At 35.6% G+C, this 21,133-nt stretch overlaps 1 protein-coding gene across 1 annotated transcript; it reads left to right on the top strand.

Annotated features, from left to right (window-relative positions):
* The first annotated feature begins 7,722 nt into the window (after positions 1–7,722).
* LOC126808426 (metallo-beta-lactamase domain-containing protein 1) lies at positions 7,723–19,241 on the top strand. The gene is made up of 6 exons (XM_050533129.2): positions 7,723–8,028; positions 9,752–9,831; positions 10,285–10,383; positions 11,564–11,727; positions 13,940–14,054; positions 16,917–19,241. Exons 2-6 carry the CDS (start codon positions 9,780–9,782, stop codon positions 17,174–17,176), a joined length of 690 nt encoding a protein of 229 aa, XP_050389086.1. The 5' UTR covers positions 7,723–8,028; positions 9,752–9,779; the 3' UTR covers positions 17,177–19,241.
* The last annotated feature ends 1,892 nt before the right edge of the window (positions 19,242–21,133 follow it).

The following is a 21,133-nucleotide window of genomic DNA, read 5'->3' as shown; positions in this document are numbered from 1 at the left end:
CACAAGACAAAAACAGTTAACCGAGTTTATCACCCAATAATACTTTCTACAGTAGATATCGTTTGTGTGATATATTTCATAATCTACTGCGATATCTCCTTAGGAGATATCGCTTTACATGAATTTGATTGGTCAGTTGAAAAGGAACTACTTTTTTTGTATTTTCAAAGAACAGTTCTTTTTTTAATATTAAAAATGAACTATTGTTATTCAATTGACCTTTTGGTTTAGTACAAATAATATCTCTGAAACACTTGGGTTAGGCAAGAACATGATACTAGCAGTAGTTTCATTTTACTTTTACAAGGTTCTTAAACAATTGTTGAGTTGCCTGACGTGCGTGTTTCTAAGTTCAATTTCTTGTTCCAACTTTCTGTTATGTTTCGTAAAAAAAAATAATGTAGTCCTGATTATCCCGGCCTGTCAATCAAAACAAGGTTAAGCAGACTGGTTAAGCAAGACTAATTTCAAAACAAGGGCATGTAACCTATTTTTTACTCAAATGTGCCCGGATGTTATGGCCGACACTTGTAACCATTTTTCAGTCTATTATTTATATAATAATGGTTAAATTTTCATAGCTTATTAAGTACAACATGACCGTTTATTTAGTGGCTATAAATGAGTGAAACTGATTTAAAGGACAATATTGGTGTCACTCATTATCACATATGTGATAGAACTGGTTAAACACATTCCAAATATAATTTTAACACATAGATCATTGCTACGATAGATGCGTAATAAAGGCTTCAACAATCAGAAGTGACTAACGCAAAAGGAAAACACAAGTTATCCATCTATATTACTGACTGAAGTGACGAGGGATAACAGATACACGGGTGAATTTAGATAAGAAAACACGAGAAATATAGAAATAGTCCAAACATTCCCTTGTTTTTATTCATTCTATACTTAATAAAAACATGGTAATGCACAGACTTTTTCTATTTTTCTTTTGTGTTCTCTTATCTAGTGACAGTCAATATTTTTTATGAATTGTCAGACATCCTCTCACAGTCTCACTCAACAACTTTTGGTCTTCGAAGGAATCATTAGTGAGCAGAAATTCGCCCATATATCTGTTATCACTCGTCACTTCAGTTAGTTATACAGAGGGATAACATGTGTTTTCCTTTTGCATTCGTCACTTCAGATTGTTGAAACCTTTATTACGCATCTATCGTAGCAATGATCTATGTGTTAAAATTATATCTGGAACGTGTTTAACTAGTTCTATCACAAATGTGATAATGACTGACACCAATATTGTCCTTTAAGCCTTGGTATATATATATAAATATTGTGGTGTAATTGTCAAGATATTTGGAGATATTTATTGGCTTTATAATTGACAACCAAAACACCTTGTTAAATTCAATGCATTTATTTCAGTCTGGATAATCAGTAAACAATCTATGGCAGTAAACAAGGTCAATCAGTACATTAAAGGGACAGTACCCAAATCTATAAAGGGGCAATACATATACCTCACATACCATGATTTTGTGACAATCTCTCATGAATGAAAATTTGTCTACCATATTGGTTAGCAATTTACATATTAAAATATCTACTTACTTATCATCACCAACCTTTTGATTTTTAGGATTAATGAAAGCTGTTTGAACTTGGTCGAATATAAAAGCTCCACCACCAAAACCTGCCACCACAAAACCATTAACTAAACCTCTCCTGTCTGGTAACCACTAAATTGAATTATATTGGACACAATTATATAATAATAAGACGAAATTGAAATATGTATTTGAACATGGCTGGTCAATATTGAAGTAAAAATATTTTTTCTAAAATCAACCGTAACAAAATATTAAAGGAGAAGTCCCATTTCTCATTGGGTCTCCTAAAAGTTCGTGTACATATGCAAATCAAACTTTGAAATCTATAACGGGAAAATAGTGATGTTTGTTCATACACAAGGCGACTGCTAAACCTTGTATCGAACTCCTTATAATTTGAATAGACAGTAATGAGTTGACGGAATGTTTCTATAATATATAATCTGAGAAATGAAATGGGGTTTAACGTCCTACTGTTCTACCCCAACTGGGCTAATAAAGATGGGCATACGCCATACAGTGTGCTATGAGGGAAATTTTGCCCGTACGGTGGCACTATAGCCTACTCTTATACTGAATTCCAGCTGTCAAGGGATCTTTTATGTGCACACCAATGTGTTCACCGGACCTAGGTTTTTCATACCATCTAAACGACTAGACAGCTGTCCTTGTCAGGCCCTCCGTCCTGCATCATTGACAATGTTGAACCATGCAAGAAAATCTGGATGCACTTTCTCTTCGAATGCATGGATCAAACACACAACCTCTAGGCTAGCGAGCCAGCGTTTTACCTACTTAGCCACTGTGATCCCTATATATAATCTGTAGGTGTTGTCATGGTAATACACGGTTAGACTGTATTACTTTGACACCAGGAAGATGCCATTTGACGTCAGTACTCTTTCTTTAGTTACCGGTAGTTCTAAATCATAACTGATGGGGGGAATTATATAAGAATGGTGTTTATTTTTCGATATTGATAAGCATCGCGGTATGTTTTGATTGGCCACTTAGGAATATAGACTGTTCTATGTTTCCATAACGATCAATAATATAAATATGGCAGGGTAGAAAAAAAAAAAAATTATGGAGGTTTAGGTAAGTATAAACAATAAATCTTCTTACCCTCATAGCACAGGCCATGGGTACAGCATAAGCCACACCGATACCTAGCCCTATCATAAGACCATAGGTTAAAACTAACAATGGAAATGAATACTTCACAGTGAAATACGAGAGAAATACACCCAAACTAAAATATATCAAAGAAAACAAAATTTAAGAGATAAAAACAGCAACACATCAGTCCATTGATCAATCCTCCCACAGAGTACTGTTTTAAACAGGCAACTTCTCACTCCTGAATTTCTGCTTTTAACTTTACGGTTTCTGAGGGGTATATTTAAAACAATTATTCTGAAATAGGTTATATTGAAAGAAAACTTAATACACAGGCAATCATTCAGAATACCAAATCTGGGGTCATTGATACATTAAAGATCTTTATAAATATATAAAACGTTCAGTTATACCTACCTCATGAAAAGTGAGCCTAATAACGTTGCTAACCTTGGTCCTATTTTCTTTTCTAATATACCACCTAAAAACATGGAAGCTCCTTGTCCCATTCCAGAACAAGCAAATATCCATACGCTGTCTGTATAGCGTAAATTCTTTTCCACGTTATATTTTCTCATATAAGATGTGATATATGGGCTCATGTTACCTAGAATACAAAGATAGGTTGCCAGGCAACAAAACATACGCCCACAGCAGCTAAATCGTCAGAGCAGTCGACAAGGGTTGTCACATATTTATTCTTTTTTAGGTAATTAGGGGAATTTAATAGACAATTTCATACAGATGACATTATAATTTCCGTTGTTTGAAGGTTCACAAGGTTCTAAAATCTAAAACCAGGGCCGTAACTCTGGAAGCAATCTACAGAAATTGTTCAAATTCGAAAGGCTTTTTTCGTTCTAATAATTCAAATAATGCATATGAATTTCATACAGATCGGATGATAACTTTTGCTGAAATTCAATAGGCTACTTCATTTCACTAATTTAAATGATGCATATCAATTTCAAACAGATCGGATGATAACTGTTGTCATTAGAGCGTTCACAATATTCAATAAAGTGAAACAAGGGCCATAACTCTAGATGTAATTAACGGAAATTGCTGAAATTCAATAGGCTTCTTTGTTTTACTAATTTAAATGATGCATATATATTTCATACAGATCGGTTGATAACTTTTGTCATTAGAGCGTTCACAAGGTGCAACAAAGTAAAACAAGGGCCATAACTCCAGAAGAAATTAACGGAAATTGCTGAAATTCAATAGGCTTCTTCATTTCACTAATTTAAATGATGCATATCAATTTCAAACAGATCAGATGATAACTGTTGTCATTAGAGCGTTCACAAGATTCAACAAAGTGAAACAAGGGCCATAACTCTAGATGTAATTAACGGAAATTGCTGAAATTCAATAGGCTTCTTTGTTTTACTAATTTAAAAGATGCATATAAATTTCATACAGATCGGTTGATAACTTTTGTCGTTAGAGCTTCACAATGTGCAACAAAATGAAACAAGGGCCATAACTCCAGAAGAAATTAACGGAAATTGCTGAAATTCAATAGGCTTCTTCATTTCACTAATTTAAATGAAGCATATCAATTTCATACAGCTCGGTTGATAACTTTTGTCATTAGAGCGTTCACAAGATTCAACAAAGTGAAACAAGGGCCATAACTCTAGATGTAATTAATGGAAATTGCTGAAATTCAATAGGCTTCTTTGTTTTACTAATTTAAATGATGCATATAAATTTCATACAGATCGGTTTGTAACTTTTGTCGTTAGAGCATTCACAAGGTGCAACAAAGTGAAACAAGGGCCATAACTCCAGAAGAAATTAACAGACGTTATTGAAATTAAATAGGCTTCTTCATCTCACTTATACAAACAACATATATCAATTTCAAAACAATCGGTTGATAAATGTAGTCTGTAGAGTGTTCACAAGAAATTGTGGACGATGGACGGACGGACCGACGGACGGACGGGGGCGACGGCAACATACGACCACATTTCCATGTGGGCGTATAAAAAGCGAATAACTAGTATAACTATAATAACAAAAACAATATTAAAGCATAATAATGCTAATGAAAGCCAAGAAGCATTTCCAACTTTACATTCAACACAGATGTTCAAAAACTGTGGGCCAGACGCCATTTTGTCCTTGATTTGAATTAACTGAATTTAATGGACATTATTTGAAACGGGTGACTTATGGACTTTTGATAACCTGAATGACGAATGACAATCTAACGACGAATGAAAAGAAATTTTTAAACAAAAACGTTTCCTTTAGGCCAACACTATTTCATTATTTTACTCCATGAAAACAAAATGACCCGTAAAATACTGTACCATTAATTATGAGACAATGGACACGCAAAATTTAATTTCACATAAAGTTTCTTTCAAGCTTTCTGACTTGTGAAAATGTTAACTGCGTTCTCTTCTTCCTATTGATCACCTCGGTAGCTAACATTAAGTTCTTGCGGATGGCACCAAACTTGAGCAAACCCCAATTATTATACTCGTACAAGATACACAATAAATACACAGACAATGGAAGACAATGGAAGTAACAAACAAGCAAACGTATACATAATATTAACTAAATTGGTAAATCCTGATTTTTATATTGGGGAATGTAGATATTAACCGCAGGTTCCCATCATAATGAACGCTAACGAATATCCTTTAGGAACGGTCTCTGACCGGATGCTGTCCTCTGACCGTTGCTATTCATCCCTATCAAAGGGCATATGGCTCTATTCTTTTAAACCTTAAAATAGATGAAAATGGCTCCAAAAGAACATATTAATGTAATATGAATGTATAGCCTATGTTACTCCCCGGTCCAAGCTATCCACCAAATCTCAGCCTCGGGACAGCCCTAGTATAGCTGCCAAGAGACAGACAAACAAACAGACAAATGAAATGAAATGGGGTTTAACGTCCTACTGTTCTGCTCCTATACTGGGCTAATGAAGACGGGCATATGCCATACAGTGTGCTATGAGGGAAATTTTGCCCGGGCAGCGGCACTATCGCCTACTCTTATATCGAATTCCAACGTGCAATCCAATGTTTACACGGGACCTCGGTTTTTCGTCCAAAGGACTACACAGCTGTCCTTGTCAGGCCCTCCGTCCTGCATCACTGACGAGGGGAAACCACGTCGGAAAATCGGGATGAACTTTCTCGGCCAATGCAGGGATCGAACACCCGACCTCCAGGCTACCGAGCCAGCGCCTTACCCACCTACACGTAGCCACCGTGGCTCCCACAAACAGACAAACGACAGTCACAAACATTAGTATAAATTTGTTTTCAGATACGGTGATAAATGATTTCCTTCAAAGAAAAAAGGTAAGGATTCCAAAAAAGCCTTAGAACAGAGGTGGGGGAGAGTGATATTTTCATATTTCATATTTAAAGGGCGAGTTAATTGAGGTACAGTGTATTGGCGAATACGAACGTACATGTAGGTTCCGGGGCTAACTATAATATACGATAATTCGTCGGGATCTCTTTGGAGTACTTCCTATTTATCCTTCACGTTCGACGGAAAGAAATTCGGCATTCATGTTTGATGTGACTCCAATTTTTGTGTCTCAATATTTCATTGCTGTTGAAGATTTTGTCTTACTCATTGGTTTTAATCTTAAACCCCTAACCCTGAATTTATAGGTTTTAATCTTAAATACCTGACCCTAACCCTAATCATAAAATGTAAAAGTGATGGAAATAGAAAAGGGAGTCGGATCAAACATGATTGTCAGAAATTCATAGGAGGCGGATGAGGAGGAGATGTGCATGATAGCATGTAGCTCTCACTGCCCGTGTAGCAGTGGGTACCACGGGCAGTTTTAAAGGGGCTAAATCGCTAATATCTGGGACCTAGAAATTGACCCAAATGGGTTGCAACGCATATAATAATGTAATCTGATTGTATATAAACTTATTTACATTCAATTGTTTCCGTTTTGACTCTAATTTCAAATCAGTTATGTCCAGCAAAATACGGCATAAGTCTCAACTGAATGCCAATTTCTAGCGTCTTGTTATTCCAGTCTATTGCGGATGCTCTCCAGATAAGATATGGCGTCACCACGCATTTGACATGAGTTGTTGAATATGTCTAGCCTCGTTCTTTCTGGTCACTTGTTACAAATGACGCTAAAACGCACTATGGTACACGAATGGTAAAATATTTATTTTGTCTTAAATATTGAATATAAGAAGCCTATACCTTTTCCCAGTAAGATTACAACATCAATGTTGATTTGAATTGACAAATAATTCGTGTTTTCAACGTATCAGACTTGGGATAATATTGAGTTAGAGACTTAGCTACTTTAAAACTAATAAACACATATTCTCAAATGATTAGGGGGTGTGGTGGGGCTGAAGCTTAAAAAAGATATTTATTGCTCTTGTATAATTTTCTTACTTACCGAACGTGTAGATAGTGCCCAATGTTAAATGGATGCATACTCCACCGCAAATCACCAATATGGCTCTCAGACGCCTGTTAACCATTGTGCTATCTGTGGTTAGTCAAGATCACATACACAAATATCTTAAAACCTATCATAAATCTCTTAAGATAATTATGTTACTGTTTCTACCAAGTACCAACACATGTAGTATGATGAAAGTATGAAAAAAGTTAAGCTAGACGAGTGTTCCCACTTCCACTTCCACCTGTACCATACTGTAAACAAAAACCACGTGACAGTCACATGGCCAAGATGCATTTTATTTTCTTTATCATCCAGTCGTACAGATAAATCACACCAGATACGAGATACACACACCACCACTCGTATATTTAACGCTGGGAAATATCTAAGATAAATGATTAAAGCAAATCTTGCGGACATAGGTCAAAAATTTAATACAATCTAAACAATACATGCACCTTTTTAGACAAGTTATCGAAGACGAATGTCAACGAAAATTCTCGGACATTCGTGGCTTTTCGGGTTTTATTTCTTCTAAAGCTATTCGGTGAAATTCGATTGGTCCTCGATTTGAGGCTGGATAATCTAATGCAAAGATGTTTCTGGAGTAATCTTGATTCTGATTAAGCATTATAAAATAAATTGCTTCTTGTTTTGGGATTTGTATGCATTCGTTACCGGAGTATACTTGTATTTACTGCATGAGTAACAGGAATATGCAGAGAGTCTGACTAACAAAACAAAACCAGCCAAGTTTTAGAACAATACATTTTTGAAAATAAGAAACGAACCAGACTGATTAATAATACTAATCAAGACTGTGACTGTACAGACTGACTGAGTGACAGCCAGGGGAAGCCGCGGCGACACGGAAAACAACGTCTTAACAAGGAGGTAAAATGTATACAAAGATTTATACTATAACTATGTATAAGCTAGGCTATCAATATCATCACAAATATTATATTAATACAGGCAATGTCTTTATTATCATTATTATCATTATCATTAGCACAAATTGTCCCAGTGCAGTTGAATGTGGCAAGGAGTAGGGTTTTCTCCGGGTCCTCCGGTTTCCCCCCACTGCTAAAGATCCCTAAGTCTATTGCAAGTAATTGCAACTTGAGAAAATGAGCATAGTACAAAATCAAAAATGGGATACAATGTCACGGCTTGGATTAAAAGAGGACCATCAAAGATTGCTGCAAAAATCATGACATAACAAACTTAACGAAGTGTATATTTTGCCGTCCGACGGTTCTTTACTTTATTTACTATTTAGCCGTACTTCCGTTCGACATGCGCAGTTGTCCGATTCCTGATATATTCCACCATTTTGGAACATTAAAAACAACTCGTCTTTCAAGTTCGGCACAGAAGCACGATTTTACGGGAAAAACATAAACCACTGACAGTCTAAGTACTTAAATTAAAAACCAAAATCCGCAGAAATGCGCCCTCGACCAAAATAGAATAATATTCTAAATGCTTTTCTACAATTTACATTTATTATCTTATTTTCTTTTAAAAATAATTCTCCAGTTTCTACCATCAGAAATGCAAGTATGGCTATTTGCTTCCTTATAAGAAACGGAGAAAGGAGTTATGGCCTATGTTAGACAAAGGATGAATAGAACTGTCTGGTGGGTTGGGTTAATGTCAGAAGGGGAGTTGAAATCATTGCCTCAGCGAAAACTGCTAAGTCCAGGAATCCTGCTAAGTCCAGGAATCAGACAACTGCACATGTCAAACGGAAGTGATGAGTAAAAAGTAAAAGAACCGTCAGACGGGAAAATATACACTGCCTAAACTTAAAGTTACAATTTCATATTTTCTAAGAAAGTCAAAATATAATTATTTCTATGTCTTTTGCTCAATAGGTTGTCAACTCACAATTATATGATCATAGGTTATCTTTCAATTATATGATCATAGGTTATCTTTCTCACACTTCAAAATCTTCACACTGGAACTAATAACACAATTACCGCCCAATTACCTCCCTTGTTCTCCTATTCCCCACCATGGAATAGCTATCTTCAAACGCTTGAATTTGAAGTTGAAAATGATATTTTTGCCAATTTCTCAACTGGCAATATAGTGAATTATAGGATTAATAGGATTATTCTTTAACAAGGTAGGACTGTTTATAGGTACCATCTATTTTAGGGCTTTATTTTAATACATTTTAAAAATATAACTTAAAAATATGAAATTGTAACTTTAATTGGCTTCTTGTGTTGACTATATACATGGACCTTATAAAGGTCCATGCAATATCCTATTCATGCATCGTCTGCTGTGGACAAATGTTGACAAATTCTCAAATCATCATATCATATCCTTGATAAATATTGATAATGGAATTGAACCATTTTTGATTTCTTTTACTTAGAGATTGGGTTCAATATATATTGTAGTTTGCAAGGGATTCCTCAGTCTCTAAATCACGATTAACTGCTTTAGTTTATAGTTTATGGCTAATTAATGTTCTGTTAGCTTATTTTCAAATTGTGTTGTGTTAATATGATAATATATGAACTTAAAGTTCTGATCAGTGTTTGTCATGCCATGAAATTAAATTTAAAGTCTAACTGCTTGTTGACATTATTTTCAGTTGATGTTTAGTCGGTAGAACTGCAGTAATGTATGAAGTTATTGTCTTGAAAGAAGGATACAATCTTGACAGGGGAAAAGGTAAGTATAAATATAGTATGCTGCCTTTACATGTAGCTTGGAAAGACCTATTGTCTCGTGACAATAGTGAAAGTGCTTGATTAGCAGGTATTATTTTGAAATTTGAAAACATGGTTGTTTAAAGCTAATTGATTGTTCATAGTAACCACAGAGAAAACAATAAAGCAATGCTTTCTGTCATTATTGTGCATTTTGTGCATTTCAGATTGGAAAAACATTTTTTCAAAGAATATGAATAATAATTTTCAGAAAATTTCAATTTTTCCATGACTTAATCCATGCTAAAATAAAATATACTTAAATTGATTATTTAGCATTAAATTAAGAAAACAAATTCGGAATTTTATTATGAACAATAGGTTATAATCTCCTGTATTTGATTCAGTTAATTTATAAAGAGCCCATCAAAATATTTAAAAGCGAAACTTGAACATTTTAATTTGATTGTTTTAGGCTGTCAGAGAGCTGATGGAAGTGTTACTCTACTTAAAGGACGACACAACATAATAGTAGATACCGGTAGCCCAAGAGATAAAGACAAAATATTAACAGGTAAAAACAGCCCAATTGCACATTTTGGTTGTAGGCCTACTTGCCAATCAAGTTTGATGGTACATTAAATTTGAATTGCTGACTGTAAGTAGAAATGTATGACAGAAAATAGATATTTTACCATACTCTTCGCAGTGTTCCGTTTGATTAGAGCTAATCCCACTCAACAGTGCTGTAATGGAAGCGAATTTCTGTTCCAAATTATGACTGGTCAATAGTTCGATTAACAACCAATAGCTAACTGCGTAATAATATCATTATGCTTTAAACAGAGCTCCAAATTGGACCAAATATGTTTACATACATAACGTTACATCATGACTCATGATTTTATTAGGCCCAATTAACCAGTGCATAGCAGAATATTGCAGAAAAACTAATTGCGTGACAATCAAGGCTATCTAAACGGATACAATGTAAACAATACTGTTTGGAGACGAACAATACTTTCACCGTTTTTAATGCCTTAAATCACTGTCCAAAGTTTTACGGAAGACTCCAGATTAAACGAAGGGCTGTTGCTGTACTTGGGATAGATTTGATGAATGGGAGGAATAGACACACTCCTTCAAAAGCTCAAGTATCAGAGGCCATTCCAGCAATGACCAGAGAGGGATTTCTCGGGCCATTGCTTTAGGAATATGATATTTTGCAGACTTTAATGTGGTTATATATCTCATCCAGTTTTTATGTATTTTTTCATCCAGTTTTTATGTATTTTTCATGCATAATGTATAATTTACATGCTGACTGAATATGGTGTTTATCTTATCTTTTTTTTTTACTAGATTCCGAATCTGGGTGATGATAGGCAATTTAAGGGGTAATTGGGCATTTTCGAGATGGGGTGGGAGGGGGGTCCAATGTCTACAATTTGAGAGAATGTGATTATGTTGACAACGTCACATAATGGACTATTCTATCTATCTCTATCTCCGGTCTTCATTAGCCCAATCGGAGCAGAACATAAGGACATTAAACCCCATTTCATTTCATTTTTAGATCTGTCATGAATAAGACAAAAAAAAAAAAAAAAAAATTCACCAAACAAACCAACATAGACAATCCAATGAACTCGGTGTTTAGTTTCAAACAAAATCAGAGTGGGGGTGGGGACAATTTTAATATTATCAAATTATTTAAAAACAGACAAAATACATTATTTATCTTTTTGTTTTAGCATTAAAAGCAAATGGTTTGACACCTGAGAATATAAGTTATGTGGTGTGTACTCATGGCCATGTTGATCATGTAGGAAATCTGAATTTGTTTCAAGAGGCTGTACATATCGTATCCTATGATATCTGTATTGGTGATAATTATGTGATACATGATTTCAAATCTGTAAGTAGAATGTATTTTTTAATTAGCTCAGTTCGTCATGTTTTTATTTTTCTTGTCCTCAAGACATTTTTAAAATCTACAGTCATTCACACAATGCAGCATTATATGTTCACATAAATAAAAAAGGCATTAATAATATTTTTGCCTTTTAGGCCTAAAATAACAAGCCGATAGTGAGGCTGATGTCCCCCGCCGAAATCCCAAAATAAAAGATGACACATATTAATTAATCGCACATTTATTTTTTTCAAAAGTATCGAGCTATCAAACTATGCACTAAGTTTCATCACTCTCTATCAGAATCAAGATTATCTTGTCCCAAAACATCGACCAATGAAATAAATTAGCTCAATTAAAAGCACAGTTATTATGTTCCAAACTCTTGACCAAACAAATTGCTTATCTCTCCTTATCCTAAGCAGAAAATTCTCACCATCGAACTTAGTCAAGGTAATATTATAATGAATCTATTTTCAGAGTTTCATTGCTCTCGTTTCATTATAACCAAAGTTATCATGCCCCAAAGCATCAACCAGTCAGATAGCTTATCTCTGCTTACCCTAAGCAGAAAATGCTCATTTTCAAACTCCATCAAGGCATTTAACTTATAGACATCTACGCCAAGTGTGAAAATTCTAACTCAATTAGAATGAGAGTTATTGTGTTCCAAAGAAACGACCAATCAAATTGCTTATCGCTCTGCTTACCCTGAGCAGAAAATGCTCATTATCGAACTTGGTCAAGGTATTGCTGTAATAAAACTATACACCAAGTTTCATCACTCTCACTTAATTAGAATTAAAGTTATCGTGTCTCAAAGCGTCAACCAATCAAATTGCTTATCTCTGCTTACCCTAAGCAGAATATGCTCATCTTCGAACTCCATCAAGGCATTTACCTAATAGACATCTTCGCCAAGTGTGAAAATTCTAACTCAATTAGAATGAGAGTTATGTGTTCCAAAGAATCGACCAATCAAATTGCTTATCGCTCTGCTTACCCTGAGCAGAAAATGCTCATTATCAAACTTAGTCAAGGTATTGATTTAATAAAACTATACACCAAGTTTCATCACTCTCACTTAATTAGAACTAAAGTTATTGTGTCCCAAAGCATTAACCAATCAAATTGCTTATCTCTGCTTACCCTAAGCAGAAAATGCTCATCTTCAAACTCCATCAAGGCATTGAACTAATAAAGACCTATACCAACTTTGAACATTCTAGCTAAATTAGAAAGACAGTTATTGTGTCCCAAAAAGTGTGACGAACAGACATACAGACAGACGGACGAACCCATTTTAATAGTCTCCTGCTTTCTTCACCTGCATCACTATATTAAGTTTTCAGTACATGTAGGTTCATTTTTTTTGATTGATTTATTAATCAACAATTAACTCTTTGTTATTGGGTCAAAAGTAGATTGATTTAGAATACCATAGTGGCCGGTTTATTGTTTATCAATCAGCTGACTATAATCAGCCGATTAAGATCCCTGCATTATTACTAGCCAAAGTTATGCAGACACAGTGTACATATGCTGTGTACACAAGGTCAATTCCAACATGTGCATTGTTGAGGACTGTTATCGTCTATCCTTTAGTCACATGTGCTCAATGATAGTATTGTTTTGTGGAAGTTTCTTGCAAAATTTTAACTCCTGTTTTGAACATTTATTTTGTAGGAATAACTAATTTGTGATCTATGGCACCTGACATAGATGGTATGCAATATACTAAAAAATGAATTATACAAGGTTTGAGGTTACAGGACATTGTGTATAAAAGATTGTTCTACAGTTACCTTCTGCCAGTTGAGGGGGGTTGGGTGGCCAAATGGTTCAACATGTGCACGTTAGATCATAAGGTCTGTCATTGAGTTAAGTGGTGTGGTTTCGATTCCCTGGTTGTATGCTCGTATGTGACAAGGTGTTGTGTCACCTGTCCAACCTCATTGGTTTTTCTCTGGTTTCCTCCCACAGTTAAAGACCCTGTATATTAGTCCCGAGATGGCCTAGTTTGTGTTGAGTGGGGACGTTAAACCGTATTTGTTTCATCTCTCTGTCTCTCTCAATCTTTCTTGAGGAGATGATGCTTCACATTTATTTCTACAAAATTCCAGTCTTTGACTATACTGAGTAATGTATAAATGTTCAAGAAATTGTTGCATTCTACTTGTATAGCTATGGTATTGATAATTTGGTTTATTTTCAGGGAATACCATATGAAATCGATGATTTTGTAGAAGTTGTTGCTACACCAGGACATACTGGAGCAGATGTATCAGTATTAGTGAAAACATTAAAACATGGTAATGTTTTAGTATCTGGTGAGTTGATATAATACCAGTATTAGTTTAAAACTATAAAATTAGTTAAAAATTAGAAAACATAGTATTAGTTACAAACCATAAAACATAGTAATGTGCAGGTATTATGTTTGAATTAGTTACAGGTATTTGTTTAAAACTATAAATATTCCAACACCTACAGTAATTATCTATTGAAAAAACAAAATGTTTGCTTGTATTTTAAACACAGTTCATAACAACTTGGGACATTATTTTATATTTTATTGAAAATGCAAATTATGCATCAAGCCTATAATAAAATATATCTTAATTTAGGTTTTTTGTAAAATTAAGCCAAACCTTAGGGTGAGACAAGACAAGCAAATAAGACACCATAGTTAAGTCTCTTGCTTCCCTAATCGATCACTGTGAAATTCAAAATGTGGTTTAAAGATACATTATGGGAGATTCGATAACGAATTGGCAGTTCTCACTATAATAGTTAAAACCTAGATAATGTAAAGGCAATTTGCTGAAAATTTCATTCAAATTGATCCACTATGAACCGAGAACTAAGTGGTTGAAATTTCCAGCTAGTCTCGATCATCATTACTAAAGTCAGTACGTTAAACAGCATAGTCTTGATTATCCATTTAATCATTAAATCGTGAAGGAAAGTTATGCAGTAAATCGGCTCATAATCCACTAAAGACCGCAGACTAGCATAATCACCTAAATTTGATTAAGGTCTGGATAGGTTAAATAATGTCTAATCAATAATTTAGATAACATTTCAGGCCTAAAGAAAGACCTGCAATAGACAGATTTAGCTCTTGCATAATGTACGTTTAACTTACGTAGATTTAACAAAAATTAGAATGAATAGTTAAGATGATTAAAACAAAAATCAATAGAAAGTAATTTAGACCTACTTTAGGAATGATTATTTTTTTTAAAAAAATTTCTAGACCAGTATACTTTTTATACGCCCACATTTTCTTGTGGACGTATATAGTCGTCGCCCCTGTCCGTCCTTCCACAATTGTTTGTGACCATTATACAGATCACAATTTTTATATGATTTCAACGAAACTTGAAATATAGGTTTATCTCCCTAAGATCTCGGTTCCATTCGATATTGGCATGTATCGGACTGTAACTTCATGGATTATGGCCCCTGATTGTGCGAAAATCACATTTTTGGCTTGTGAACACTGTAGAGGTCACAATTTTTATCTGATTTGGTTTAAACTTGAAATGTATGTTTATAATCCACAGATCTCGGTTCCTTTCGATATTCGTGCAGATCGGACCATAACTTCCTGAATTACGGCCCCTGATTGTACGAAAAATCACGTTTTTAGCTTGTGGACCCCATAGAGGTCACAATTTTTATCCGATTTAAAAAAAAAAACGTTACAATATATCACCATACACCCTAAGGATGGTTGAATTCGAATAATCGTAAAAATCGGACCGAAACTGACAGACAAAATGGCCGCCCCGCGTTCATAAATAGTGTCAAAATATTGTTACAGAGTTCTGGACCCTCTGGCGGTCACAATTTTCATCTGATTTTGATGAAACTTGAAATGCATGTTTATAACCCACACATCCCGGTTCCTTTCTATATTTTCGCATATCGGACCATAACTTCCTGAATTATGGCCCCTGATTGTAGGAAAAATCGTGTGTTTAGCTTGTGGACCCCATAGAGGTCACAATTTTTATCTGATTTAAAAAAAATGAAACAATATATCAATGTTACACCCTAAGGATGGTTGAGTTCGAATTTCGTTAAAATGGGACTGAAACTGACGGACAAAATGGCTGCCCCTCGTTCGCAAATAGTGTCACAATATTGTGTATCAGGGTTGTGGACCCTCTGGAGGTCACAATTTTCATCTGATTTTGATGAAACTTGAAATGCATGTTTATAAACCAAAGATCATTATTCGCGCATATCGGACCGTAACTTCCTGAATTATGGCCTGATTGTACGCAAAATCACGTTTTTAGCTTGTGGTCCCTCTAGAGGTCACAATTTTTATTTGATTTAAAAAACACATTCGAATATATCTCGGTCCCTTTCATTATTCGCACATATCGGACCGTAACTTCCTGAATTATGGCCTCTGTATGCAAAATGAAGTTTTTAGCTTGTGGTCCCTCTAAAGGTAAAACTTGAAATGCATGTTTATAACCCAAAGATATTGGTTCCTTTCGATATTCGCGCATATCGGATCGTAACTTCCTGAATTATGGCCCTTGATTGAACAAAAAATCATGTGTTTAGCTTGTAGTCCCTGTAGAGGTCACAATTTTTATCCGATTTAAAAAAAAAAGGTGTGAATATATCACCATTACACACTAAGATCTTGGTTCCTTTTAATAATCGTGGATACCCGAACTTAACTTCCTGGATTATGTTTGTTCAAAAAATCGCATTTTTAACTTGCGGATTCTCTTTTTTCCAATTTTAAAAAACGTTTTAAATACATCACCATTACTCCATAATGAAGGTTGACTTCGTATTTCGGGAAAATCGAAATGAAACTGCCCGACAAAATGGTCGCTCTTTGTACGCAAATTGTGTAGAAGTGTGTAATGCGATGGTTGTGGACCCACTTGAGGTCACAATTTTTATCTGATTTTGATGAAACTTAAAACATATCTTTATATCACAAATATCTCTGTCCCTTTTGATATTTGCACATTTCAGGCCATAACTTTCTGGATTATTGCCCCTGATTATACAACAAATCACGTTTGTTCTTAGCTTGTTCTCTATCAACCTCATGCAAAATGTGGGCAGTATCCTGCCTGGCAGCCGCTGGTTCAGATTGTGTATGGTCTGAAAATCTATATTAGCCCTTAAGCTGATTTTCGTTAATTTTTCAGGGGACTTATTTGAATGTGAAGAGGATCTGGAGAACCCAGAAATATGGCAAGAAAATAGTGAAAATTGTGAAATGCAGGAAGAAAGTCGAATCCAGATGTTAAAATATGCGGATTACATTGTACCAGGTCATGGCACCATGTTTAAAGTACCAGATGAGTACAAGAGGCACTTGCGTGTTATGATGATAGGTGTATACCATGAACTAAATTTCTCTAATATGAAATCGTCTTTTGAATACACAGTGCTTGAATGTGATTAAACTGGGGCTACTCTTACCAGAAGTGTTAGGCATTCAGATGCTAGATAACATTACTAAACTTAAAGGAGTCGTGCCAGATTTTTTGATATAATTCTGTGTAAAATCAAAGTTCTCTCCAAGTATCTGAAGCTCTATGAAACCATATTGAACCAATAACTGGTTGCATACACTTATTATTAATCATCTTGTTATTGGGTTCAAGCTCTTTAAAAAATAAATAAAAAAATAAATAATTCAAGTAAGATTAACATGATACTTGACATGCTTGTTCTTTTGAGAGTTGCACATGGATTGATGGACTTCGATTTTTATATGACGTCACAAATGCAAGATGACGTCATACTTGGTTTGTTGTTTATATAGATAGTACATTCATATTTGTTAAAGAAATTCATACTGTAAATTTTCTTGTATGAATGTTGACAAGTTTCTAAATTGACAACAGTATTATAATCTTCAGCATTCAATTTGCATTAATATTTAACTAGTATTTACAGAAATCTGGGGTCTCTCCTTTAATGTTTAGAAGAAAATGAAGATAAGCAACCGGTAACAGAGGCTTTGATATATCACACTTCCTTCATGAAAAAAAAAACCGGTTGATATGTTATTATCTTTACCTTTATTATGTCATTAATTATGTCATTTATTGTATGTTCTCAGATAATAGGTGATTATAAAATACTGCTCAATGGAAGCTGTGCGCTTTAATTGCTGTTGTGGTGAATTAACATATTTTCTTGCCCTTTTCTCAAATTCTACATCAATAAAATCTCACATTAGTTTTTTTTAAATCTGTAAATTTCCTATCATTCTAGCCATCAGATATATTTTATATTTTTGAATATACAATATTTGAAAGTCATTGATTATATTTAAATATAACATTTCTTGCTAAGTGAGTAAGGTGCTGGTTCACTAACCAGGAGGTCGCGGTTTTGATCCAGGTGTTGTCAGTGGTGTAGGACAGGTCATGGTAAGAAACAGCGTCTAGTTGTTTGGATCTGATTAAAAAACCAAGGGTCCAGTTTACACTTGAGTGTAAAAGAACCCTTGACAGTTGGAATTCAATTGCTATCCAAGCAAAAGCTCCCTGGTGGGGCAATGTATGGTGTATGCCCGTCTTCATTAGCCAGGTTTGTGCTGAAAAGTAGAAGGTTAAACCCTATTTGATTCATTATTATTTTAATATACATGGATCTTTGGGTAAAAATTATATTAATAATTTAGCCCTTGCAGTACTGAAATGAAATGGGAATTAAGTCCTACTGTTCTGCTCCGACTGGGCTAATGAAGATGGGCATATATCTTACAGTGTGCTGTTGTCCGGGAAATTTTGCACGGACACCGTACAGTGGTGTCACTATGGTCTACTCTTATATCAAATTCCAACTGCCAGGGGATCTTTAACATGTATGCCAATGTGTACATAGGACGTTTTTTTTTTTTTTGTTTTTTTTTTTTGTCCCATCCAAACAACTATGTTGGCCCTTGCCAGGCGCTTGGTCCTGCATCACAGACAAGGAGAAACCGCGCCAGGAAATCTTGATGAACTTTCTTGGCCAATGCAGGGATTGAACATGGGACCTACAGATTAACAAGTCAACGTCTTACCCACTGAGCCACCGTGGCTCCTCATTGCAGTACTACTGGACACAAAAGTTGTTATATTACACTGTTTTTGGGAACAATTTTTCACCACACAACACTGCTTAACAATGAATGAATTTTATCCGAAATAAGTAATAAATGGGGTATATCCTAACTATGCTAATAACAATGACAGTGTCAGATCTTGAAAATAAGACTGATGGCAAAGATAGAAGTAGAAGAAAAATTTGTAAGATCTACAGCAATACACCTAATTTACACTTCAAAAACAATTATTATTGGTGGAGTTGTGATCTCTATTTGGAAACATGGTCATTAAAATTATTTAAATCATGTAGTGAAATTTTAACCATCACTCCAATTCATTTTCTGCTTGTAATGTTGTCTATTCATTATCATTAAGAGTTTCGTCATATTTATCGTTTGATGTTGAATTAAAGTTGTCCCAAACAAATGGTTTTGTTGTGACTTAAAGGACAATATTGGTGTCAGTCATTATAAAATGTGTTATAGAGCCTGTTAAATACATCCCAAATATATACTATTCAAAAAAAGTAGGGGATATTTGATTTTGGGGGCATAATACTAAAATATGCAAATGACTACGAAAAAAGTCACTATAGAACCTAACAGAAGAAACATTTCCAGTTACATGTGACGCCCAAACGCACCAATAGCTACCGCATGGAATGCAGGTGATGCTTGGGATCATCATGGGGGTCCAACCCAAGATTTGCACGACTCTGACTTTGAATGTTACAGTCATTGTGGCATTGAATTCCAGGGTGGAAACATCAGTTTAATTGTTTTAGTGACCAGAAAACAAATTTTGATATGCGTCGGCTTACCCAAAATGAAAGGTTACGTGCCCTTGGCATGCTACAGATCGGCACAACACAGGCGGTTGTGGCGCGGACGATGACTGTTTCTCAGTCTGTCATAAGCAGGCTATGGTCCAGATACCGTGATACACAATCTGTACAGGACAGACCACGCTCAGGTCGACCAAGGGCGACAACTCAAGCCCAGGATCGATTTATCCGTACCTTGGCCTTGCGAAATCGTGTCATCACAGCAAATCAGATCAGCGCTCGTCTTCAAACAGACACTGGTGTGAGAGTGAGTGGCCAGACGATTCGGAATCGACTGCATAGGGGTCACCTTCGCGCCCGACGTCCTCGCGTGATCCCTTGTTTGAGAGATCATCACATTCAGGCAAGACGTGGTTGGTGTAGGGATCGTCAACACTGGGATAATCAACGCTGGAGCAATGTGATGTTTTCAGATGAGTCAAGGTTCACTGTTGATTTTTTGGACAGACGTAGGAGGGTGTGGCGTCGTCGAAACGAGCGCTTCCAAGACGTTAACGTCATCAGACATGATCGATTTGGGGGTGGTTCTGTTATGGTGTGGGGAGGCATCACTGTTGCTGGAAGAACGGCTTTACATGTTGTTGCAGGGCGTGTTACAGGCCAGTACTACCGGGACAACATCTTGGCAGTCCATGTTGTGCCGTTCGCACGACGTCATGGCCGCCGTTTCATCTTCCAGGATGACAACGCAAGATGTCACAGGGCCAGGATCGTTACAGGTTACCTCCAACAACAGAACATCACCACATTACCTTGGCCAGCACTGAGTCCCGACCTCTCCCCCATCGAGCATGTCTGGGACATGCTTGGACAGAGGTAACGTCAACATCAACAACGTCCTGCCAATGTCCAAGAACTTGCTGCTGCGTTGCAACAGGAATGGGACAATCTGGACCAAAATGACCTTAGACGTCTCATTAGGAGTATGCCACGTCGGATCAATGCTTGTTTGGCAAACAGAGGAGGATTTACCCGTTACTGACTTGGTTGTGATGCTGTGGTAACTTTGCTGTTTGACCCCGGGTATCATTTTACCCTTATAATGGTCAGTCTGTGCCTTACTTAGTCTAACGATCATTTGGAATAAATCGATGAATGTGAACTTCATTTCATTTTGTCATTTGTTTCTTCGTCAGTTTCATTAGGTGACTTTAATAACACTTAAAAATCAAATATCCCCTACTTTTTTTGAATAGTATAATTTTAACACAAGAGATCATTGCTACGATAGCTGAGTAACAAGTACGTGAAGAAACGGGAAGTGACGTCAAACATGACAAACACGAGTTGTCCTTCTATATAAAAGACTGAAGTAACGAGCGGTAACAGACAAACGATCGAATTTCATTTCAATTATAATTCAGTTGAAGATGAAAAGTTGTTATATGAGATGATGAGAGGATATCTGAAAATTCAATTGTTTTGAAATTGATATACATGTATGTTGTTTACATTAGTGAGATGAAGAAGCCTA

This window comes from Patella vulgata, chromosome 1 (genome assembly GCF_932274485.2).
Source record: "Patella vulgata chromosome 1, xgPatVulg1.2, whole genome shotgun sequence".
Lineage (NCBI taxonomy): Eukaryota > Metazoa > Mollusca > Gastropoda > Patellidae > Patella > Patella vulgata.
The sequence above is the reverse complement of the archived record's forward strand: the minus strand, read 5'-3'. Positions and strand labels throughout refer to the sequence as shown.